Source organism: Phoca vitulina, unplaced genomic scaffold (genome assembly GCF_004348235.1).
Source record: "Phoca vitulina isolate PV1807 unplaced genomic scaffold, GSC_HSeal_1.0 scaffold13, whole genome shotgun sequence".
Classification (NCBI taxonomy): Eukaryota; Metazoa; Chordata; class Mammalia; order Carnivora; family Phocidae; genus Phoca; species Phoca vitulina.
Window position 1 is genome coordinate 28,636,132 of NW_022589716.1, and position 26,565 is coordinate 28,662,696.

Below are 26,565 nucleotides of genomic sequence, written 5' to 3' on the forward strand. Positions count from 1 at the left end.
TATTTTCCTGATTACTAAGGTTAAAGCTTTTTGTTCATGTAGAAGCCAAATAGGTAAAGCTAAACTGGGCAAAATTATTTGGGACAGGGCAGTGGTTCGTATTTAAGATATCTGTGCTATTGCATTGATTGTGTTGGTACCTTTGGATGATTCCAGTGTTCCTAAATTTTGAGCATAATTTTAGGCAAACAAGTTTGCATGAAATCTCTTTTGTAGCATGTTTTGGCCAGTCTTTTGCCTTTTTTTTTTCTTTTTTTACTTGACTGTGATTTTAGCGTTAACTGTGACACATCCTTCCCACCATTTTACATAAGTTAGTTGGGAACTGGTTTTAATGGTGGGTCCGAAAACTCACCCACAGAGCTGAGGAAGAGAAGACAACTGAGTCCGTTCAGCAGGGGTCCTTGAATTTACCAGGCATGATCCTGTTTTAGTACCTTTGCTCTGACTGTCTCCTCTGCCTGGAATGCTCCTCACCCAGAAATGCACATGACTCACTTCCTCACCTCCTTCAAGTTGTCATCAGATTTCACCATCTCAGTGAGGACTTTCCCAACTCGGCACTGTATAAAAATATCTACCAGCCCAACAGCCACTGCTGCATCCCTCTCTGCTCAAGGGTGTATTTCCTTTGTAGCCCCTATCACTGGTTAACTTTCTATGTAAGTTACTAAGTTACTGCTACTTCCTTCTTTGTCTTTCCCCTGCCACCCTTAGAATACAGAAGGGCAGGCATCTTGGTCTTTTTCATTCACTGCTGTCTTCAGGTACCTAGAACAGTGCAAGGCACATAGTCCTCCGTATAGATTTGTTGATTAATACATGGTCTGAAGTAAGCAGGAAAAAGACAGCAGAGGAGAGCATTTCTGAGAGAGAGACACAGAGGGAGAGAGAGACAGAGAGAGAGAGACAGATGAGTGCCAAGACCTGGAGACAACCCAGCAGTCTGTTGACCAGAAACAAAAATGGATGGAGAGTAGGAGTATGTGTGACTATGGCTATGATTATGAATGGCTGTCCCCTGAGGCTGGGGATGCTGGAGGCAGTTACAAGAAATGTAAATAGCAGCCATGATCATCAGTTTGGACTCAATCTTGAGGGCAGCCAGGAGCCCTTACATTTATTTTAACCAAAAGAATAACACATTCCTATTTGCATTTTAGAAGAACGTCACTCTGGTGCCAAAAAGAAGAAATCAGAGGGTGGGAGTTAAAGGATAAGACTGGAGGTATGTGGCCCATCTAGAGAGCTGTCACAGTGGTTGAGGTGAAAGAAGCTGGTGGCCTCATCGGGTAGCAGCAGGGGGATGAAGAGAAGTGGATGACAACTTTGGGAGATACTTAGGACATCTCTAAGTGCTGTTCTGTGATCTGTGAAATCAGTGGAATCTGAGTATCTCTTGCGTCTGAGCTTCGCTGAGCTTCCACTAAGCACGCTCTTAAGTAATCAAATTGGAAAGCTGTCTGACGTGCTCCACCCACATCTTCACCTCTCCTCCTGGTGAAAGAAATCTGGAGCAAGACTGCCATTATTCAACAGAGCAGCGGGTAATGGAGCAGTGCGCTGATTGGACTGGAAGGTTTTGGAAGGAAGGTAGCATTCCATGTCCAAGTTTCCCTGGCCTCCAAGTCTTTTGTGCAAGTAAATTAGTTTCATTCGTCTCAGGGCACCTTTTCCAGGCCAACTCCTTCCAACTTGCCTGCAAATGTCTCTCAGTGGTGTGTTTGAGGCTTGGCTACGTCTCCTTGTCTGGAACAAATCTTTTATTGCGAGGAAATAGCTGGATGATGATTCTGGACTCTTGGACCCTATTTCCCTCTCAGCTGTTGACTCAGTATTTAATACCTTGGTCATTTTCAGCTTAACCTGCCTCCTCTTCTGCCTGTTTCTCATTAATACGACTCACATACTGGAAGCCGAATTTCAAACCTACCACCTCAGCAAGTTTGAGTGAGACAGTTAGGATTAACACCTGTTTCTCAAGACTCTCCAAAGATGTGATGGAGGCACATATGTTATTTTCTCTGCTCACCTCCCAGACTCGCATGATTTTCCTTTGGTGTGGTGGTCATGCATTCCACCGCAACCTAAAACCATCCAGATGATGGGAATATCATGTTGCTCGTTTCACATGGGAAAGCCACAACCCACCCTCGTCTTGTCCATGTTGCATTCAAATCTAATTTGCGTGGCCCGTGTGAGTGTGAGCAGCACAGCCCCTGTGTCAGCTGCTGGAAATTTAGCAGTGCTATTTCCAAACACGGGCCATCCGGCAGCCAGCAGGCGCTCGACAGCTGAGTGGGGCAGAAAAAGTCTCAGACACCTATGGCCGTCCAAACAGTGACTCATGCTGCTATTGCCAGGATAAATATGGGAATAAATGGTATTTTTCTCTAAGCAGGGAGAATTGTCAAAATGCTTATCACTTTATAAAATATAACAGATTGTGCCTGTTCATGTTTTGAAATGTTCCAACCATTCACTAGCTGGGTGTGTGTGTGTGTGTGTGTGTTTAAATTTTATGAGTTTATTAATAGCTTTAACTTGTTTTGCTTCTTCCTAGGAGGCCTGGAGAACTCAGGAGTTTTCAGGCCGGGCTGCCTCCGGAGCTCTGGATCCACTTGGCCGTGGTGGCCTGCGGCAATCGCCTGGAGGAGACCCTGGTCATGCTCAAATCCGCCATACTCTTTAGCCACAGGAAGATCCAATTCCACATCTTCACGGAAGACTCTCTGAAGCCTGAGTTTGATAAGCAGGTGAATTTGTGGAAATGGTGGTGCCACAGTTAAGGAGTGCGTGGACAGACTGCATTGTGGGAGATGCGTATCCCCTTCACTAATGTGATTCACTAATTTTCGCGGCGGACTCTGCTGTGTGACCATACGCTTGACTCTGAGCCTTGCTGTTCTCATGGGTCATTTAGGGATACTTACACCTACCTTACAGAGATAGTATAAGGGTTCTATGAGATGATACACTTGAAGCACTTGACCCGGGGCTTGAGCCCTCTGGTGTAATTACATGGCTCTCGTGTAGGGGCCAGGTAGCTGTCTATAAATTCTCTTTATATAGGTTTTTTGAATGACAAGTAATAAATGTTCATTAAAATAAATTCAAATGATATAGATTTCATACATTAAAAGGTAGGAGTCCTTGGTACCCTCAGTCCCACACAAGAAACTATCAGAGTTAGCAATTTTGAGTTACTCTTTCATATTTTTTTCACATACAGGTGTGTGTTTGTGTGTGTGTTTTTCTGTGTGGATGTATGTATATGTGTGTAAATGTATATTTGTATGTATGTATAAACATATACCTCTATAGCACATACAGTTGTACGTGCCCAGATTAACATGTATTTCTTTTAAAGATTTTTTTAAAATTTATTTGAGAGAGAGAGTGAGAGCACAAGCAGGGGGTAGGAGCAGAAGGAGAGGGAGAAGAAGGCTCCCAGCTGAGCAGAGAGCCCCACATGGGGCTCCATCCCAGGACCCCAGGATCATGACCCGAACCGAAGGCAGACACTTAACTGGCTGAGCCACCCAGGTGCCCTTGTATTTCTTTTATAAAATCAAGTTTATTCTCTATGTGTCGTACTGGGACTTGCTTTTCCTCCCTTAAAACCATATTGTCAGCATCGTTCCAGGTCAGGACTCAGACATTCTTACCTCGTCTTTTCTGGTGACCGTATAGTATTTTATTATGTGTCTGGATCCCTGTTGAGTTGACTATTCCTATACTGAGGAACAAGTACTGATTTTTTTGTCAGTACAGGAGGAGAGCTTTGGAAGTACCTCTTCTCTCCAGTCTGGGTACGTGTGTGCCTTTGCAGACCAAGCTTTGCTTTGTCTTGGACATTTGCTCTTGTGGTAGGGCCTTGCGTGCTGGTAGAGGGAGAAGCGGTTCGTTTTGTATCCACGGACTTGGGTCAGCAGACCACCTCCTGGCCCCAGGCTGGCTACACTAATGAGAAAGGCCAAAGAAGCCTATTGGGCAGAGAAAGGTTGCTAACAGAAAGCTAGAAAACGGGTTATGTTTCCTAAAGAAAAATATCCCCATGGCATCGTCACCAGGAGAAGCCAGCTTGTCTAAAAGCTTTGAAATTGATTGGAAAATGCCTTGAAAAAAGATCCGAGTCAAGGGAAAGGGAAGAGATTGGCACATGCATGGTTTGTTGTTCCGGAGCTGTGGTGAAAGGGGATGATGATGACAATTACCATTGATCAAGGGCTTCTGATTTATGACTTACCCCTCCTTAACCCCCACCTGAAGGCAGCAATCATGTCCCTCTTTTGCAAAGAGTTTTAGCGATTTGCTCATCAGGTGTCGGTTCAAGGTCACAGCCTCGAACCTCCATGAGCTCAACCAGTGTACATACTACATCTCCAACTAGTAGGTAGAAGACTCATCTGCTCCCCTGTATGCTTGCTGCCAGATCTCAGGCAAACCTTGTGGCCTCTCAGAGCTTCAGTTTCCCTGTCTGTAACCTGAAGCAAGCAACACTGATAAAAGAGCTAAGGTATCTGGAATCAGGATAGGCTAGGTCAGGCTGCCTTAACACCTCCAGAAAAGCTCAGAGACTTTCCACGTGCCTACTGCTTGTCTCACACAGGCACTTAGGTCTGGGACTGAAGATGACAAAGACTATTCATGCTTTTTTTTTTTTTTTTTTAAGTTTATTTATTGTTTTTGGTAATCTCTACACCCAACATGGGGTTTGAGCTCAAGACCCTGAGGTCAAGAGTCACATGCTCTTTCGGTCCAGCCAGCCAGGCGCCCCAAGACTATTCATGCTTTGAGTTGCACCTGCTGGAACACTTGGCCTCTAAAGTTCTTGGGATGCCATGCAGGAAAGAGAGAGACAAGGGATCACGACTGTGCATTTCACTCCCTCAGCTTGACAGTGACACGAGTCTTTTCCAGTCACATTGAGCTGTCCAGAAGCAGTCACAAGGCTCACCCAACGGCAAGGGGCTGGGAAGTGCTCGGTGTGCAAAAAGGGAGGAAACTGGCTGTGGACAAATTCTAGCACTGTCTTGCACAGTATCCATCTAACAAGTATTTATCGAGTACCCACTGGGTGCTAGAGGCTGGGACATGAGGATGGAGCAGAACAAAATAGAACTGAACTTAAAGAAGGTGAGGGGAAAGAAGGTGTGGCCCCACCTTCTGTTATTCACACCCTACTGTACTTCCCTCCTTCGCTGCCCCAAGCGTTGGGCTGTGTGACCAACAACATAGGGAAGATGCGATGCTGTGTCAGTTCTGAGATCCCGTTTAAAAAGGCACCACGCTTCCTATCTTGTCTGCACTCACTTTCTTGCCTGGATCACCTGCTGGGGGATAAGCCACTTTCATGTCAGAGCAGCCCTCGGAGAGATCTACGCGGTGAGGAATCAGGGCTTCTTGTGACACTCACGTGAGGGAGCTCGGAGATGGAACCTCCCGCCCCACCAAGCCTTCAGATGACTATAGCCCCAGCCAGTAGTTGGACTATACCCTCGTGAGAGGCCCTGAGCCAGAACAACCCAGCTTGCAGATTTTTGACCCTAAGAAACTACATGAGAGAATACGTTTTTGTGGTTTTGAGCCACTGAGTTTTGGGGATAACTTGTTAAAAGGTAATAGCTAATACATATGCATCTATATACATCATATGTATGCACATACAAAATAGAGTATGCTACATGTAATGTTCACGTGACATTTGAGGCTAGGGCATAGAAAGAATATAGCTTCTGCCCGGCTTTGTTGGGATGCCTGCCCCAGGAACCTGGCCAGCATGTGGTGAGGAAGCCCACACTAGCCCATATGGAGAGATTGTGTGGAGGGACCCACTCAGAGAAGAGCTGAGGTCCCCAGCCCATAGCTGGCCTCAATTGCCAGATGTGTGAATGGACTAGCATTCAGATGATTCCAGCCTCCAGCCTTCAAAGCTTCTTGCCGAGGCCCCAGACATCATGCAACAGTGTAAGCTGCCCCTTCTGTGCCTTGTCCGAATTCCTGATCCATGGAATCTGTGAGCATTATAGATGTTTTTTTTTTTTCTTTCAGATTTTATTTATTTATTTGACAGACAGAGACACAGCGAGAGAGGGAACACAAGCAGGGGGAGCGGGAGAAGGAGAAGCAGGCTTCCCGCGGAGCAGGGAGCCTGATGTGGGGCTTGATCCCAGGACCCTGGGATCATGACCTGAGCTGAAGGCAGATGCTTAACGACTGAGCCACCCAGGCGCCCCTAGATGGTCATTTTAACACTAAGTTTGGGAGTAATTTTCTGTGAGCCGTGGTAATTGGCACATTATAAGTTGGGAACTAAATTGTGTGGGAAAATCATTGAATTTGAAAAATCATTTGAATTGCTCTGGTGACTTTATCCCTGTGATGGCTCCTTTCCTCGGGTCTTTGTTAGACCAGTGGAGCTCAACTAACAAAGGAAACTGTAATAGGGTGTTAAAAGACAGGCAGGGCATCTGGCCTCATCCCTTTCTTTTCCGTGCAGGGATTATAAGTGTAAAGTTTAGATATAAAACCTTGTCTCTTATGGAAGTCACAGAGCTTTCCTCCGTCTCAACCGTTTCAGTGGAAGGGCAGATGATCCTTGCTCTGTTATTGCAGAGCAGACCTGTGAGGCTGAATCACGTGATCTCTTTATTCTTTCATCCCACAAAGATTCTTTGGAACATCTCCTGTACCTTGTTAGCCCTCAAGTAGTAGGGTGGCAGCAGCAGGTTTGTGTGTAACCCCAGGAGATGCTGGTATGGAGACGCAGGGTCGTCCATCCTTTGCGAGGGTCTCACTTCCAACACTGAGGCATTGTGGGAATATCCAGTTTCTTTTTTTTTTTTTAAGATTTTATTTATTTATTTGACAGAGAGAGACACAGCGAGAGAGGGAACACAAGCAGGGGGAGTGGGAGAGGGAGAAGCAGGCTTCCCGCGGAGCAGGGAGCCCGATGTGGGGCTCGATCCCAGGACCCTGGGACCATGACCTGAGCCGAAGGCAGATGCTTAACCAACTGAGCCACCCAGGTGCCCCAGAATATCCAGTTTCTTGTGATAACTTCCTGTGAAGCTCAAGGCCACATATCTCAGGATAAAAACAAAACAAAGTGCCAGTTGACCTCATGATTCCTCTGGAAACTGCTTTATGGGTGAATTCTACTCTATTGAAGTAGAATTTTTTTTTAAATTTTTAAACCATGTAAGTACAATATGTCTGGAGCTATTTACCAAGTATAATGTAGATATTTAATATTTTGGAGTCTCATTTATTTTTGTCATCTCTCAATATAGGAGCTGAAAATGCCAGCTGGTTGATTTCCTAGCCGCTCCTGGCAGCTCGGGAATCAGACATGTGCTTTAGGTTTGGCACATCTATCAGGAAAAACTGGGACACTGAAGGGGGCGGGGATAACCACCAATCCATTCTGGTGATGGGTGGGTCCAGGAGGATGGCAACACCCTGTGTGAGTGTGTATGTGTGTGTGTGTGTGTTTGTGTGTCCTCTGCCACGGGAAGAGGTGTTGAGAACTTCCAGTGGCTGGAGCTGATATACAATTCAAATACATGCATTGAAACAAATGTAAATGGACTGAACATTCCAGTTAAAAAGACACAGATTGGCAAAGGTAGATAAATCCTTCTAGAAGATCAAAGAGTCAAGGAAACCAACAGACCAAGGGACCTTCCCATTCTCCTTCCAGGGCTGATTTTGGGCTGATGTGGCAAGGCACAGTTGGACTCAGCATCTGTCCCTGGTGTCCATTCTGATGGGTCAGTGTTGTCGCACTGAGTGTTTATGGCCAGAGTCAGTTCTGATGAGTCAGTGCAGTGTGCTGGTGTTTTTGCCCAGCATGGGTTCTGATCGGTCAGTGGCCCTCAGAAATCACTTATCAAATACTTTGTCACTCCTCCTCTTTCTCCTTCTGAGATTTCTCTCTCATATATCCATCTCAAAGTTGTAAATTTAAAGCATGATCAGTGGTATGTTTCTTCAAACATTTTTATGTGACTGTATAAGCAATATATGTACATTGTAAAAAAAAAAGTCATAAGATTATAAATTAAACAAATCAACCATCCTAATGGTCAGGGAGAGCAATCTTGGTAGATTTACTTATATTCCTTTTCTTTTCATATCAACATCAGAAATGGGATCATCTTCTATATTCCCTTTTATATCACTGAGTTTTGTATTACTGAATTTCTTCTAAAACTGGGGTTGTCCAGCTTTTTCTGTAAAAGACCAGACAATAGCTTTTTTAGGCTTCGCAGGCTGTGTGGTCTTGTAGCTATTCAACTCTTACATTCAGCGTAAAAGCTGCCATAGAAATATGTACACAATTAGGTGTGACAGTGTTCCGATAAAACTTTTATTTATGGACACTAAAATTCAAATCTCATGTGACTTCCACATGTCACAAAATATTACTCTTGTTTTTACTTTTTTCAGCTATTTAAAAGTGTCTAATCATTCTTGGCTTGTGTGCTTTTTGTAGCCAGCTGGATTTGGTCCTTGTCCTACCAACGGTTTGCAAACCCTTACTGTAAGATGTTGTCGCTAGTGCCTGCATGATATTCTCTTATGTAGACATACCCCGGAGCTTATTTAACCAAACTGCTATTTAGGTTGTTTCCAACTTTGCTCTGTTACCGACAACATTATGATAAACTACCTTGTCATAAATATGAATGGACTTTGGGAATTTTTTCTTTTTATTTATTTATTTATTTATTTATTTATTTATTTATTTTTTTTTTTTTAAGATCTTATTTATTTGACAGAGAGAGACACAGCGAGAGAGGGAACACAAGCAGGGGGAGTGGGAGAGGGAGAAGCAGGCTTCCCGCAGAATAGGGAGCCCGATGCGGGGCTCGATCCCAGGACCCTGGGATCATGACCTGAGCCGAAGGCAGACGCTTAGCGACTGAGCCACCCAGGCGCCCCGGGAATTTTTTCTTAGAAGTAGAACTATTGTGTCAATAGGGAAACATTAACTCAAAAACTTAAGAAGATACACAGATGGCAGATAAGCATACGAAAGGAGGCTCAACATCTCTGCATACGTCATTGGGGAACTGCAAAGGAAAACAATGAGATACCACCACACACCTATTAGAATGGCTAAAACCCACAACACTGACAATACAAAAATGCTGCCAATGATGTGCAGCAACAGAACATCTCACTCATTGCTGGTGGGAATGCAAGATAGTACAGCCACTTTGGAGAGCGTTTTGACACTTTCTTAGAAAGCTAAATGTGGACTGACCATACCATCCAGCAATCGCACTCTTTGGTATTTACCTAGATGAACTTAAAATTGTCCGCACAAAATCCTGCACATGAATGTTTATATCAGCTTTATTTGTAATCACCCCAAACTGAAAGCAACCAAGATACGCTTCTATGGGTAAATGTATAAACAAACCGTTGTATATCCATACAATGGAATATTATTCGGTGATAAAAAAATAAATAAGGTACCCATCCACCAAAAGACATGAAGGAACCTTCAGTGCATATTGCTGTGTACAAGAAGACAATCTGAACAGGCTATATACCGTATGATTTCCACTCTATCACATTCTGGAAAAGGCAAAACTAAGAGATAATAAAATAATTAGTGGTTGTAGGAATTCAGTGGGAGGGAAGGAGGAAGGGGTGAATAGGTGGAACAGAGGAGATTTTTCGGGTGCTGAAACTGTTCTGTAATGGTAGATACCTGACATTATGCACCTGTCAGAGTCCATAGAATGTACAACACAAAGAGTGAACCCTAAAGTAAGCTATGGACTTTACTTACTAACGTATTGATATTGGTTCATCAGTTGTAACAAACATACCACACTAATGCAAGATATAGGTAACGGGAAAGTGTGCGGGTGGGGGGAGAGAATGGGGGAAGGGTAGATGGGAACTCTATGCTTCCTGCTCAGTTTTCCTGTAAACATACAACTGCTCTAAAAAATAAAGCTCATTACTTAATTTTGTTATGATATTAACATATGCAAAGAAAATAATATATACTCACTGGAAGAGTTCTAAAGAACACAGAAGGGCGCCTGGGTGGCTCAGTCGGTTAAGCGTCTGCCTTCAGCTCAGGTCATGATCCCAGGGTTCTGGGATCGAGCCCTGCTTCCGGCTCCCAGCTCCGCGGGAAGCCCGCTTCTCCCTCTCCCACTCCCCCTGCTTGTGTTCCCTCTCTCTCTCTGTCTCTCTCTGTCAAATAAATAAAATCTTGAAAAAAAAAAAAGAACACAGAAATAGAAACTTAGAAAATGAAACCACCACCACCACCGCCTCCACAGGTGTCCACTTTTAACAGTTTAGTGTCGGGGACGCCTGGGTGGCTCAGTTGGTTAAGCATCTGCTTTCAGCTTGGGTCATGGTCTCGGGGTCCTGGGATTGAGCCCCACGTTGGGCTCCCTGCTCAGCAGGGAGTCTGCTTCTCCCTCTCCCTCTGCCTGCCGCTCCCCATACTTGTGCTCTCTCTCTCTGTCAAATAAATGAATAAAATCTTAAAAAAAAAAAAAAAGTTTAGTGTCTATCTGTCCAGATTTTTCTCTCCGTATAAAATATACATGCATATATTTTCCCTTTAAGACAGAAACAGGGGCGCCTGGGTGGCTCAGTTGGTTAAGCGGCTGCCTTCGGCTCAGGTCACGATCCCTGGGTCCTGGGATCGAGCCCCACGTCTGGCTCCCTGCTCAGTGGAGAGCCTGCTTCTCCTTCTCTCTCTGCCTGCCTCTCTGCCTACTTGTGCTTTCTCTCTCTGTGTCAAATAAATAAATAAATAAAATCTTTAAAAAAAAAAAAAAAAAGACAGAAACATAAAATTTTTTTGCATTTTGCTTTTTATTTTTAATAATAAACATTTTCATTTATAATAAATTTTATAATAAATTTATTTATTTAAAATTATATAAATTTTATAATAAAATGTTATTTATAATGAACATTTTTCCTTGTCAGCACATATAGATCTAACTTTAGTTTGTTACAATAGTCTGTTGTATAGTTCTATCATAATTAATTTTCTCAATTCCTAATTATTGAGCATTTGGTTTGTTCTCAAGGGTTGTTTTTTTTTTAATTACAAACAAGGCTTTGTTGAAAGTCTTGTGCCTTTATCCTTTGGGGTTGGTTGTTCTCAATTTCCAAATTGCCCTCTTGGAAGTTTATTCAAATTTGTACTCCCCTTGTAGTGTTTATGTGCCAGTCTCCTAACATGTTTGACAACTCTAGATGTTATTTTTTTTTCATCCTAGCCATAGTCTTTCATTCATTGAGCATTAATCATGGTGGTGAAGTTAGACTTTCTATGTAGGTCGCCTGAATAATTTCCATTTGAACATCCAGGAGCTTCAGGTGTTTTCCATTTCTCTGGGGCCTAATCACCCTCCCCTTGTCTTCCTTGTTTTTCAGTTACGACAGTGGCCTGACTCATATACAAAGAAGTTTGAGCACAGAATCTACCCCATCACGTTTTCGGTTGGAAACCCTCAGGAATGGAAGAAATTATTCAAACCCTGTGCTGCTCAGAGACTCTTTCTTCCGGTAGGAACACGAGCTTTTAATAAGATGCTGCTCAGGAGAGAATTGTTCTTGGAAACATGGTGAAATTAACTGGTGTGTGTTTAAAGACATTTTACTTAGAGCTGAGAATGTGTTTCTCTTGGATTCTGTAATTGATTCTCTTAGTCTTCCAGGTATAGAGGATTCTTGTGTTCAAGAAGATGTCTGTCCCAAAGATTAAGGGACTGAGAGCATCCAAAGCATGTCTTGGATTATGGGTCTTTGTGACTTTGGTTCTACCTTTACTAGCTGTGTGAACCTCAGTAAATCCACCCACCTTCACTAGGCCTCATGTTCCTCCAGAAGCTTGGCACATAGTTGGCTCTCAATAAATGTTAGCTTTGATTATTATTACTTCTCTTATAACCATAACCATTGCCAGATGCTAGGGAATAATTCAAAAGAGGTCCAGAGTTCCAGTTCAGCCTCTCAGTTTTGAATTTTTTAGTTAAATATATTTGTTACCTTTTTAAAAATCCTAAATAGAAAAATCACTGAAGATATATCAAGACTGGAATATCATGGAGCAAAGATGGCAGCTTTGACTTGTCAATTGCAGTCTTGACATTTGTGAGTGATCTGTACCTTCAGCAAACGTTTACCCAGTGCCCATTAGGTTCTAGGCCCTGGGTTAGTGATAGCAATATGGCGGCAAATGAGTCAGCCACAGCCTTGCTCCTTTAGAGTTTGAGCCTAGCATTGAACAGGTAATTGGAAGTATGATCTGTGTTGAAGTCTCATGGATATATGTAATTTGGAGTTCCATACTGGTCAGTGAGAGGTCATAGAAGGATCTTTTGGTACATGGCATTTATGCTGAGGCATGAACGCAGAAGAAGCAGGGATCACTGAGTGATAAGGGCCTGGTTGGTAATGAGAGAGAAGAGGGTACCAAGCAGATGGAACAATATGTTCAAAGGCCTGAGTTGGAAAGGAGCATGCTTGAGAAACTGCAAGAAGGTAGAGTAACCAGAAAATAGGATGACGTGGGATTAACGAGGTCCGCAGGGGTTGGATTGTCTGGTCTTTGTGTTAAGGACTTTGAGAAGCCATTGACTGCTTTCTGTTATGCAAGTGGGCTGATCTGGCTTGTGTTTTAAAGAGTACGCCCTAGTTCATTGCAGTGTGGACAGTGGAATCACTAGGCCAATTAGTGATGATTTGAGCTATGTTGAGTGCCTTAAAAATGGATTCAGAACCTGCCTGAGAAAGAGAATTTACCAGTCCTCACAACTAGCTTGTTGTAAGAGTTGAAGGGGAGTGAGGTGAGAAGGATTTCACCCAGGTCTCTGACCTGGACAACCAGTAAGGCTAATCTGTTTGAAATTGCCAATAATCAGCTATTGTGAGCTATGACAAAAGGCAGTTTGTTATGGTTCATCATACTCAACGGATGATGGTCTTTGGAGAGATGGAAAAGACAGGAGGATGACCAGTTTTCATGGGATGAGATGCGCTTAACTTGGGTCATATTTTGATTTTGAGGTGCCTGGGAGATGGCCATGTGGAGAAGTCTTACCATCAAACCCTAAATGGCAAGTGGCCCTTTTAACATTTCCTACCCAGAACCTATGAGAAGACTGAGCTCAGCCTGACTGTACTCTTGGTACCTATCTGCACAGGTTTACTCATTCATTAAATGACCTGTTTGTCACACGCCACAGACCATCATCTGAGATGGGATTCATTGCATAAAAGTGTGGGTAAGGACAGACTACCTCAAACTGGAACGAAAATCTGTAGGTGGAAGATATAAAAACTAATTACCATTTCAGAAGATGGGAAAAAATGTCAGGTTTCTTCTTCCTGTCTCTGTTTTAGGGGGAAAAATGTATTCAAAAACCAAAGTTACTATTGGAAAATTGTCTTTCCAACCTGTGCAAAAAATATAAGCAACCCAGTGGAACCGCATTTGAATTTTCCCCTGACCTTGAGTTGTGACTTTATCACCACTATTAAAAAAACAAACCTTCCACGTGATGGTTTTCATTCATTCCCAGCTAAGTAAGCGTTCCATTTTGAATGACAAATGAGTGCTGGCATTCCTTATCTGCTTTTGATAATGGAAACTAGCCCTCCTTAAAAATAATAAAGAGAGATTGTGGTTGACAGGACATTTACCTTCTCCGAGTCATATATCATAACAGCAGATTATGAACACAGCATTTGTGGGCATCAGTAGAATGTATTGATGCTCAGAGTAATTTGAAATAAAGTCTAGGTGATGTTTTCCTTGAAATTCATCTCTGTAAAACCAAATCAAATGTATTGCTGAGGCAGCAGAGTGAAGATGGAGATCCCAAAATGCAAACATTCTAGCAAGTGGTAGGTCGATCGATTGAGAACCATAATCTCACCCATATTCTGAGAGGGTATCATCTACCCCAAGCCTGTAGAAAAAAAAAAAACCCTTCTCACATAAGATTTTACTATCAGAATAAGATCAGAGTGCAAGTCTGCAACTCAAGCTTATTAGATTCTCCAGTACAATTAGTGGAACTCAGATTCTACCAATTCATGAATTATGAAGTCCTAGAAACCAGTGGATATTTAATTTTCTATTTCTGTGAATAATGTTCCAAAGAGCAGGACCATTATTAGTGCAAAGTAAACTGCAGGTGGCTTGTAAGCTCTCTAAGATGCATACTGCTCTCAGGTAACTCAGAAGCTTAAAGTATTTAAAACAATCTGCCAATTACAAATAAATCAAATCTGTTCATTAAAATTTATCCTAGAGTACTTTTTTCTTTTTCTTTAGTAACAGCCATAAAGCTTTCACTATTGTAAAAATAATTGTCATGAATTCACATCAACTCTCTTCCATTTAATTGGAATTAGCAAGATTTTTTTATGGATCTATACATTTTTGTTACACACTCTGCCTCCTTGATTCCAAAAACCACTAATTGTAGTTTTCTGGGGATCCTAGAGATACTCCAAACATGACAGAGATCACTGAATTGCAGAATCTTCAGAGACTTTATTGGCAAGCAGCACCCAGTATGTGGAAATATACATTAGGTTAAGGTGCTCTGTAAGTCTCATCCAGGGAGAAAGGCCTTTTTAAACGAATTTTTTGTTTGTTTGTTTTTTGTTTCCTTTTTCTTTGTTTTTTTAATTTTATTATGTTATGTTAATCACCATACATTACATCATTAGTTTTTGATGTAGTGTTCCATGATTCATTGTTTGCGTATAACACCCAGTGCTCCATGCAGAACATGCCCTCTTTAATACCCATCACCAGGCTAACCCATCCCCCCATAAATTCCAAGATTATAAAAATGTCTGATGTCTTTCCTGCTCCCAACACTGCCATAAGCATCTATCTCAGAGGAAGGAGTTAGTGAAGAATATTGTCATGAGAAGTAGGATAAAATTGCTTACAGCCTTGACCTATACATTCTTCCTGAATTCTCTGGATATATCTATATTTCTAACAGACTCGACACATTCTTTAATATTCCAAAGGAGTATCATGCCAAATAAATAAAAATCTTAGATTACCTAGATTTTCTACATCACATCAAGAATAACAATATATAGGGGTGCCTGGGTGGCACAGTCAGTTAAGTGCTAACTCTTGGCTTCAGCTCAGGTGGTGATCTCAGGGTCGTGAGATCAAGCCCCACATCGGGCTCTGCACTCAGTGTGGGACTATCTCTCCTTCACCTTCTGCCCCTCCCCCCCAATAAATAAAATAAATATTAAAAAAAAATAGTAACAATATTTAATCTTCCCTTTTTCCACTTGTAGTTTGTTAAAGAGGTTTGTAACTAGTTCCAATATTTGGAAAACTATATGCTTACAAGAGATATTCTAATGAGTCAGCTGCAGGCTAATGGAAAAGAGAAGTTACCTAACTTATAAGAACTTTCTATAATTAAGGTCAGGCCTCTGTACTATTATTAACATTATAACTCAGCATTAGCAGTCAACATTGAGTCTTCCTTGGAACCAACCCTTTGGATGGCAACAACTATTGACAGATGTATATGAACATATTAAAAATCCTTATTAAAAGGAGCATCTATTAGAATCACCATAAGTGATGTCTCTGTATTTCATTAAGCATCAAGAGACCATAAATTATTGGGACAAAATGAGCTATCAAAAAGCTCAAATTACCCTAGATACCAGTTTTGTTGAACAAGCTTTCCATAATCCTTATCATTTACTCCCACACTATTAAAGGTTTGACATTCAGGATATTAGTTACAACTCTTAGTTACATGTAAAAAACTCAACTCTAACTAGCTAAGGAAAGAAGGAAATTTTTTGGCTTTTCTGACCGTGAAGTCCAGATGATTCCAAGTGTAGGGCTGATCCAGGGACTCCCATGATGTCACCTCGGCTCTGTGTGTCTCTCCCTCAGTTCCTTGCAAGGCTCACTCCAGGAGCATAATGTTGGCTTGAAGCAACCTGAGATACAAATTCTAGAAGCTTAGTTTAGCAGAAAAAAGAGCAGGAAGGGTGGCTACTTCCAAAATGGTGGCAGAAGAGCTCTGTGGAAATGCTCCCCAGTGAGACAGGCATAACTGGTGAAAATTGTTTCTTTTAAAGATTTTATTTATTTATTTATTTATTTATTTATTTATTTGAGAGAGAGCATGAGTGGGGGAAGAACAGAGGGGGAGGGAGGAGAGGGAAAGACTCTCAAGCAGACTTCATGCTGAGCGTGAGCCTGATATGGGGCTCAGTCTCACGATCCTGAGATCATGGCCTGAGCTGAAACCAAGAGTCGAACACTTAACCAACTGAGCCACCCAGGCAACCCTGGTGAAAATTATTTTTAAAGCAATTATCTAGAATCTTTGGACATTGTGCTGAGGGCCTAAGCAAATGAGGAAACAGATTATTCAAGAAAGTCTACTAATGTAACCAAGTCCAAGCTTGTTCTGCTCACTGCATGACAGGCCCACAAGTCTAGAGGCAAGATGTTGGGGTAAGAAAAATGACTTTATCTGGAAAGCCAGCAAACCAAGGAGATACAGACTGTTGTCCTAAACAACCATCTCCCCTTGGCATGAAATTCAAGCTTCTTTTATGTTAGCAAAGGGGGGAAGTAAGAGGGGGTTGGAGTCAGAAGGTAACTGATGTCTGTAGTTATCTGAAGGAGGTCATAAAACTGGTTTGTCCTTGGTCAATTGATCTTTGTGTACGAGAATCTGGTCATGTCATTCTTGTAAATGTTAAGCATAACATAGTCATTTCTTATGTGCTTCCTTACCTCCTTGGGTGAGGTAGATTTTGGGTAGAAAACAGTTTTTGCAAATCTTAGCTGTTAGCAAAATTTCTCCGATGATTAACGTGCCTACATACAAGCAGGGCTAAAGCAGAAGCAAGGGAAATAGAAGTAGCATGGAGTCAGACATACTGGGTTTTTTTTCCCCTGATACACTAAAACTTGGTAAAAAAGAGGGAGAATCTGTGACATTTGAACCACAACCTACTCCCTCCATTTCCCCTTCCAACTCAGCATGATGGAAAGTCAGCTCTAGATAATTCAGTCCAGAATACAGGGATCCTTTTCTCCCGAGCTCCCGGTTGAGGGATATGGTATTGCCTTAGGAGGAGCAGGTCATCAGCAGTTCTCATCTTTGTATCACAGAGTTTAAGTTCCAGGTAATTGTGGACAAGGTTCTGGGGCTTCGTAATTGAGAGGAAGCTGGTAGCTTCATGAGAGCAACAAACTAAAATATAGGCTGGTTAGTTTATAAGGGAGAACCAGGGAAAGAGACAGATAAAAAGTGCCCTCTTGGTGGCAGAACAATGTTCAAAGACTGGCCTTAAAAATTAATCCTGCAAATGAGCCTAAATTTCATTGTATCAGATGAAGGAGCAATTTGTGCCTCAAAAACAATAGAGCAATCAGCTGGCAATTAGTGGAAGCTAATAGCTGGGCGTAATACCAACAGCAACAGACAGTTTAACAGAAAGATTAGAGAGTCAAAGATAGGTGATAAAACCACTGTCACTTCATGCCCAAGGCCGCACCCACTGAGGAACATCATAGGTTGCATGCAGTGGGTGAAAGGGACTTCACTAAAATAGTCCAGGCAAGATGCTAAACAAATAAATGAGCAAACAACATCAATAAGCCCTGTAGGTTGGAGTTGCTAAAATATATTATTTAACATATCCTAAACTATATTATTGTGCTGTCATTTATTAACATGCTAAATATATTATCCAAATTTTTTCATCAAAAAAGTATGAGGCATTCAAAGAAACTGGAAAGTGTGACTCATTCACAGGAAAAAATGCAATGGAAGATGCCTGTGATAGGACCCAGATGTCAGATTTAATAGAAAAAGACTTCACCCTTTTGGAGGCCAGGCCTCGCCGTGCTCACTTGCTGGGGTCTCATCCCTGGGGGACACAGTACAGCCCTGGGGGTCTGCTGGTGTGGGCTCAGGACCTGTGGGCACTGGTCTGGTCCCTGAGGGTCTGACCAGGAGGGTAGGGGCACTACCACCACACAGGCCCCCACCCCTCCCCAGCTGTGTAATTAAAAGCAGTCTAACACACATGTACACACACACACACAAAAGAAAAAAACTTCAAAGCAGCCGTTATAAATACATTCAAGCAACAAAAGGAAACCATGCATAAAGAAGTAAATTAATTAAGGAGGGCTCATGATTGATGAGCACTGGGTGTTATACACAACTGATGAATTATTGAACACTACATCTGAAACTAATGATGTACTATATGTTGGCTAATTGAATTTAAATTAAAAAAAGAAGTAAAGTAAGATATGATGACAGTGTTTCATGAAATTAAGAATATCAATAAAGAGATGAAAATTATTTTTAAAAAGAGGTAGGTGGAAATTCTGGAGTTAAAAGGTATAATGATTAATGAAAAATCATTAAAGGAGCTCACAGCAGATTTGAAATTAAAATAGAAAGAATTGGTAAATTTGAAGATAAATCAATAAAGTTTACTCAGTCCAAGGAATAGGGAAAAATAATGAATAAAATTGAACCGAAACTGAGAGAAATGTGCACCACGTCAAACACACCAGCGTATGCGTGATGGGAGCGCCAGAAGGAGAGCAGAGAGAGAAAGGAATAGAAAAAGCTATTTGAAGAAATAATGGTTGAAAACTTGCAAATTTGATGAAAGACAATGTACACATCAAAGTTCAAAGAACTCTAAGATAAACTCAAAGAAAGCCACATGCAGATAAATCATAGTAAAAAATCCTGAAAGCAGAGATAAAGTTTTAAAAGTAGCAAGAGAAAAACAACTTGTTATATACAAGGGAACTCCATTAAGATTAACAGTAAATTTCTCGTTAGATACTGTGGAGGGCAGAAGGCCATGGGATGACATATTTGAAGTGCCAAAAGGTGGGGGGAAACTGTCTACCCAAAATCTTATATCTAGCAAAACTCTTTTATTTTTTTTAAGATTTTATTTATTTATTTATTTGACACACACAGGGAAAGAGACAAGTAGGCAGAGTGGCAGGTAGAGGGAGGAACAGGTTCCCCGCTGAGCAAGGAGCCTGATGTGGGACTCGATCCTGGGACCCTGGGATCATGACCTGAGCTGAAGGCAGACACTTAACTGACTGAGCCACCCAGGAGCCCCATAGCAAAACTATTTTAAAAATGAAGGTAGAATAGGCAGTGCATCCAGCAGTCCTGCAGATCTGTCTCTTGCTTCAACAGTGTTTGGAGGGAACAGAACCAGGGTCACCCCTTCACCCTCTGACCACCCTCCAACCTTCAGAGCCATCTTCTCTGCCACCCTTTGTCTCTGGGACCAGCCAATACCCTATTTTGAGCTTCGCTCCTTATTACCAACCAACCATGAGCTCCCAGATTTGTCAGTTATTCCACAGAGGTGGAGGCTGCTGTCAGCTGCCTGATCAGCACGCATCTGCTGGCCTCCTACACCTACCTCTCTCTGGGCCTTTATTTCCACTGTGAAGACGTGGCTCTGGAGCACGTGGGCCCCTTCTTCCACTAGTTGGCTAAGGAGAAATGAGGGCACTGAGCGTCTCTTGAAGATGAAAAACCAGTGTGGCAGCCACGCCCTCTTCCAGGACTTGCAGAAGCCATCACAAGATGAGTGGGATAAAACCCTGGATGCCAAGGAAGCCCCCCTGGTTCTAGAGAAGAACCTGAACCAGGCCCTTTTGGATCTGTATGCCATGGGTTCTGCCCACACAGACCCCTATCTCTGTGACTTCCTGGAGAACCACTTCCTAGTTGAGGAGGTGACACTCATCAAGACTTTGGGCAAGGACTTGTCTAACCTGGCCCCCAAGCTGGGCTGGGCAAGTATCTATTCAAAAGGCTCACCCTCAAGCATGACTAAGAGCCCTCTGAAGCCCAGCAGCCTTTGAGGGACCCCTCTGGCATCCCCCTCATGCCAGGTTTGTGCCTGGGCCTCTTCCTGCAACCACTAGGCAGCTTTTTAACCACCCTGGGGCCCTCTCCGAAGCTATGGATGAAATGGAAACAATAAAGCTTTTTTGCAGGGGGAAAATAAAGGTGAAATCAAGTCATTCCCAGTAAAGAAAACTGAGATAATTTGTTGCTAGCAGAACTGCCTTATAAGCAATACTAAGGAAGTTCTTTAGGCTGAAAGCAAATGACTCCAGACAGTAATTCAAAATCACATTTTAATGAAGAGCATGAATAAAGGCAATTGTATAGAAAACATTATAATGAATATTTCTTTTTTATTTCATTTTATTTTTTAAGATTTTATTTATTTATTTATCATTTATTTATTTAGAGAGCACAAGCACGGGGAGGGGCAGAGAGAGAGAAACAAAGAATCTCAAGCAGACTCAGTGCTGAGCACAGAGCCTGACATGGGGCTTGATCTCATGACCCCAAGATCACGACCTGAGCCAAAATCAAGAGTCAGATACTCAGCTGACTGAGCTACCCAGGCACCCCTTCGGATTTTATTTTTAAGTAACCTCTATACCCAGTGTGGGGCTTGAACTCAGAACCCCGAGATCAAGAGTCCCATGCCCTACCGACTGAGCCAGCCAGGCACCCCTATGATGAATATTTCTTATCCTTTACTCTCTTAATTGATTTTAAAAACAATTTTATAAGACAATATGTATATAACTGTATTGTTGGGACTGTAACATAGAAATGTAATATATTTAACAATAATAGCACAAAGGAGGTTGGAGTCGAAGAAAGTTGTGTGGAATAAGACAATGATACCAGATAGTAATTCAAATCCACAGGCACAAATAAAGAAAACCAGAAATGGTAGAAGAATGTTAATATAACAAACTCCATAAATATATCCTTGCTCTCCTTCCTCTCAGCTTCTTTAAAACACATACAATTACACAAAGTAGCAATTTTAACAATATATTATTGGATTTGTAACATGTATAGTTGTAATATGTATAACAATGACATCACAAAATGGAGACAAGAGAATAGAGCTGTATAGGATTAACATTTGTATATCTCATTGGAATTAAGTTAGTATAAATCTGAAGTGTATTTTATTTTATTTATTTGACAGAGAGAGAGAATGAGTGAACACAAGCAGGGGGAGTGGCAGGCAGAGGGAGAGGGAGAAGCAGGCTCCCCGTGGAGCAAGGAGCCCAATGCAGGGCTTGATCCCAGGACCCTGGGATCATGACGTGAGCCGAAGGCAGACGTTTAACCTACTGAGCCACCCAGGTGCCCCTGAAGTGTATTTTAATAAGACATATATGGTAAGCCCAGGAACAACTGCTGAGGAAAAATATGGTGAGAACAAACCACTAAATTAAAATGGCACATTAGAAAATATCCACTCACTGCAAAAGAAAGCAGCAAAGGAAGAGCAGAAGAACAAAAAACATGAGACATATTGAAAACAGAAAGGAAAATGACAGACATAAATTCAACTACGTCAACAACATTAGATGAGAATGGATAAAACAATCCAATCAAAAGGCAGAAATTGCCAAAAATAGTTGATAAAAAAAAATATAATCCAAATATGTGCTATCTATAGGAGACATACCTTAGGTTTCAAAGATACAAATAGGTTGGAAACAAAAAGATGGAAAAAGATGTCAATCAAGCAGCAACACAAGAAAGCTGGAGTGGCTATACTAATATCAGACAAAATAGAACTGAAAAAAATTATTAGAGAAAAACAGGCACATTAAATGCTAAAAATGTTATCCATAAAGAAGATATAACAATTATAAATATATATGCATCTAACAACAGAGCCCCCAAATACATGAAGCCCAAACTGACAGAATTGGAGAGAGAAATAGGCAATCCATCAATAATAATGGGAGACTTTAATGCCCCACATTCAATAATGGGTTAAACAATAGGTAGATCATCAACAAGGAAATAGACTTGAATAACACTTTAAACCAACTGGACCAACAGACATCTATAGAACACTCCACTCAACACCAGTGGAACACACATTCTTCTGAGTGCATATGGAACATTCCTGGGATAGACCATATGTTAGGCCATAAAACAAGCCTCAGTGAATTTAAAAGGATTGAAGTCATGCAGGGTATGTTCTCTGACCACAATGGAATGACATTAGAAGTCAATAACAGAAAGAAATTTGGGCAGCTCACAGATAGGTGGAAATTAAACAACACACTCCTAGATAACCAGTAGGTCAAAGAAGAAGTTACAGAAGACATTAGAAAATATTTTGAGATATGGAGGGGTGCCTGGATGGCTCAGTTGATTGAGTGTCCAACTCTTGATTTCAGCCTCAGGTCTTGATCTCAGCGTCATGAGTTGGACCTACTTAAAAACAAACAAACAAACAAAACCAAGAAAATACTTTGAGATAAACAAAAATGAAAATATGTATACCAAAACTTATGAGAGCAGCCAAGGCAGTACTTAGATTGAAATTTATAGTTGTAAACTGCTACTTTACCAATGAGGAAAGATTCTAAATCAGTAACTTAACTTTATGCCTGAGACACTTTAAAAGGAAGGACAAACTAAATCCAAGCAAGAACAAGGAAGGAACTAGTAAAGATTGGAGTAAAAAATAATGAAGTAGAGAATAGAGAAAGAATAGAGGATAATCACAGGCCTGAAAGTTGATTATTTGAAAATATCAACAAAATTGACAGGGGCACCTAGGTGGCTCAGTCAGTTAAGCGTCTGCTTTTGGCTCAGGTCATGATCTCAGGGTTCTGGGATCAATCCCCACATCGGGCTCCCAGCTCAGTGAGGAGTCTGCTTCTCACTCTCCCTCTGCCCTTCCCCCCGCTCATGCTCTCTTTCTCTCAAATAAATAAATAAAATCTTCTTTAAAAAAAACCTGACAGGGCGCCTGGGTGGCTCAGTTGGTTAAGCGACTGCCTTCGGCTCAGGTCATGATCCTGGAGTCCCAGGATCGAGTCCCGCATCGGGCTCCCTGCTCATCGGGGAGTCTGCTTGTCCCTCTGACCCTCCCCACTCTCATGTGCTCTCTCTCTCTCTCTCTCAAATAAATGAATAAATAAAATCTTAAAAAAAAAAAAAACAAACCTGACAGACCTCTAGCTAGACTGAGCAAGAGAGAAAAAGAAGACTCAAATTACTAGAGGCAGGAATGAAAGAGGGAAGATGAATACCAGCATTAGTGATATAAAAAGAATTGTAAAGCAATACTCTAAATAACTGAATGGTAATTAGACTAAATGGACAACTTTGAATTAGTAATTTTTTTAAAACCCTTGAAGAAAAGTTCAGGACTAGATGGCTTCATTGGTGAGTTTTACCAAACATTTAAAGAATTAATACCAGTTCTTTCCAATCTCTTTAAAAAAAAAAAAAAAAAAACCAGAGATGTGCCTGGTGGCTTATTCGTTAAGCGTCTCTTAATTTCAGCTCAGGTCATGATCTCAGGGTCATGAGATCTGTGTTAGGTGTGGAACCTGCTTAAGATTCTCTTTTTCCCTCTCCCTCTGCCCCTCCCCTGCCTCTCTCTCCCTCTCTTAAAAATTAATTAAAAAAACAGAAAAGAAGGGAATATTTCCCAATTATTTATTAGGCCACATATTAACCTGTTACCAAAACCATACAGTGACGGGCGCCTGGGTGGCTCAGTTGGTTAAGCGACTGCCTTTGGCTCAGGTCATGATCCTGGAGTCCCTGGATCGAGTCCCGCATCGGGCTCCCTGCTTGGCAGGGAGCCTGCTTCTCCCTATGACCCTCACCCCTCTCATGTGCTCTCTCTCTCTCTCATTCTCTCTGTCTCAAATAAATAAATAAAATCTTTAAAAAAAAAAAACAACATACAGTGACATCACAAGAAAAGAAAACTACAGAGCAATTACTCATGAATGTAGATGGAAAAATCCTCAACAAATACTACTGTATAGAATCCAGCAACTCAAAAAAGGATTTTACACCATTACCAAGTGGAGTTTTTCCCAGGAACACAAAGTTGGTTTAACATGTTAAAATCAACTGATGTAATGTACTGTATAAACAGATTAAAGATGTCATGAACATCTCAATAGATGCAGAAACAAATTTGACAAAATCTAATACACTTTTGTGATAAAAACATTCAACCCTAGGAATAGAAGAGAACATTCTCAACCTGATAAAGGGCATCTACAAAAACCTTACAATTAGCATCGTTCTTAATGGTAAAAGACTGAATACTTTACCTTTAAGATCAGAAAAATAGTTATATGCTCTCAAAATTTCTATTCATCATTGTATTGGAAGTTCTAGTCGGGGCATTCAGGCAAGAAAATGGAATAGAATAAACTCTGATTTGAAAGAAAGAAGTAAAACTATCTCTATTTTCAAATGACATCATATCACATATAGAAAATCCTAGGGAATCCATTTGAAAAATGATGAGAAATAATAAAATTTAGTAAGGTTGCAAGATACAAGACCAAGACACAAAAACAACTCTATTTCTAAACACTTGCAATGAGCAATCCAGAAATAAAATTAAAAAAACAATTCCATTTATAGTAACAAAAATAATAAAATACTTAATAAATTTAATGAGTGTAAAACTGATACTCTGAAAATTATGAGTTGTTGAAAGAAATTAAAGAGTGTAATCAATGGAAAGAGGGCGCATGTTCATAGGTCAAAAGACTTAATATTGTTAAGATGGCATTAGTCCTCAACATTGTCTGTATATTCAATACAGTTTTAGCAAAATCCCAGTTGGCTTCACTGCGGAAAGTGCCAAGCTGATCCTAAAATTCATACGGAAATCCAAGGGACTGTATTATCAGTAAGCTTCTAGTCAGGCTAATTAAATAAAAAGCAGAGAGGACACAAATTACTAATATTAGAAATGAAAGAGGGGACATCATTACTACAGATTCCTTTTGATGAGCATTAAAAGTATAATTTAAAAAGTACTAACATCTCCAAGACCACAAATTTGATAAGTTAAATGAAATGTATCAGCTCCTTGAAAGACACAAACTGTCAAAAGTCACACAAGAAAAAAAGATGATCTGAACAGGCTTATGTCTATTAAAGAAATTGAATCAGGGGTGCCTGGGTGGCTCATTCAGTTGAGTGTCTAACTCTTGGTTTCATCTCAGATCATGATCTCATGTGTTCTGGGATTGGGCCTGCATTGGGCTCTGCACTCAGTGGGGAGTCTGCTTGGAGATTCTCTCCCTCTGCTGACGTGCATGCATTCTCTCTCTCTCTCTGAAATAAATAAATCTTTTTTAAAAAAAGGAATTTTCAAAAATTGAATCAGTAATTAATAACCTTACAAACAAAAAACACCAAGTCCAGACAGGTTGGTGAATTCTGTCAAACATTTAAGGATGAAGTTATACCAGTTCTCTATAATCTCTTTAAGAGGATAGATGGAGAAGGAATACTTCCTAACTCATTCTGTGAGGCCACCATTCCTCTAATGCAAAATCAGATAGACATAATAAGAAAACTACAGACTAATAGCTCTTGTTAACATAGATGCAAAAATCCTCAACAAAATATTAACAAATCAAATTTTTAAAAAGCATACAAAGAATTATACACCATGACCAAGTGGGACTTATCCCAGGTATGCAAGGATAGTTCAGCATTAAAAAGTAAATTGGTGTAGCCCATCACATCATCAGGCTAAAAGAGGAAAATCATGTGATCTTATAAATAGATGCAGAAAAAAAAAACATTTGACAATATCCAACATTTATTCATGATAAAAAATTGTCAGTAAACTAGGAATTAAAGGGAACTTTATGAACTTGATAAAAACTATCTACAAAAAACCCTACAGCTAATTTCATACTTAATGGATCTTTAAAAGTAAGCTTTAGGATCTTAATAGGATAGGCATACTCAATATTGTCAAGATATCACTCCTTCCCAAATTGATTTATAGATTCAATCCCAATCAAAATCTCACCGAGTTATCTTACGGATGACAACAAACTGATTTTAAAGTTCATATGGCAAAAGACTCAGAGTAGCCAATACAATATTGAAGGAGAAGAACAAAGTTGGTTGATTGATGCTACCCAACTTCAAGACTTATTCTAAAGCTATAGTGATCAAAACGGAGTGGTATAGGCAAAAGAATAGACAAATAATCAATGGAACAGAATAGAGAGCTTATAAATAGACCCCATAAGTATAGTCAACTGTTCTTTGACAAAGGAGCAATATGGTGGAACAAAGATAGTCTCTTCAACAAATGGTGCTAGAACAACTGGATATCCAAAATAATAAATATAGATGCAGATCTTACACACTTCACAAAAATTAACTCAAAATGGATCAGATATTGAAATATAAAATGCAAAACTATAAAACTCCTGGAAGATAACATAGGAGAAAACCTAGATGGCCTTGGGTATGGTGATGGCTTTTTAGATATAACACCAAAGACATGATCCTTGAAAGAAAGAATTTATAAGCTGGACTTCGTTAAATTTTAAAACTTCTGCTCCCTGAAAGACATTATCAAGAGAATGGGAAGACAAGCTATAGACTGGAAGAAAATATTTGCAGGAGACAT

The 26,565-nt window shown here is 40.8% G+C and overlaps 1 protein-coding gene across 1 annotated transcript in view; it reads left to right on the forward strand.

The window, feature by feature from the left end:
- Positions 1-26,565, forward strand: part of GXYLT2 (glucoside xylosyltransferase 2) — a gene marked incomplete at its 5' end in the record, with an annotated part of 101,288 nt that overhangs the window by 19,156 nt on the left and 55,567 nt on the right. The window contains 2 exons of the mRNA XM_032412153.1: positions 2,564-2,756; positions 11,431-11,562. Coding sequence (XP_032268044.1) covers positions 2,564-2,756; positions 11,431-11,562 — 325 coding nt within the window. The remainder of the gene's footprint in view (positions 1-2,563; positions 2,757-11,430; positions 11,563-26,565) is intronic.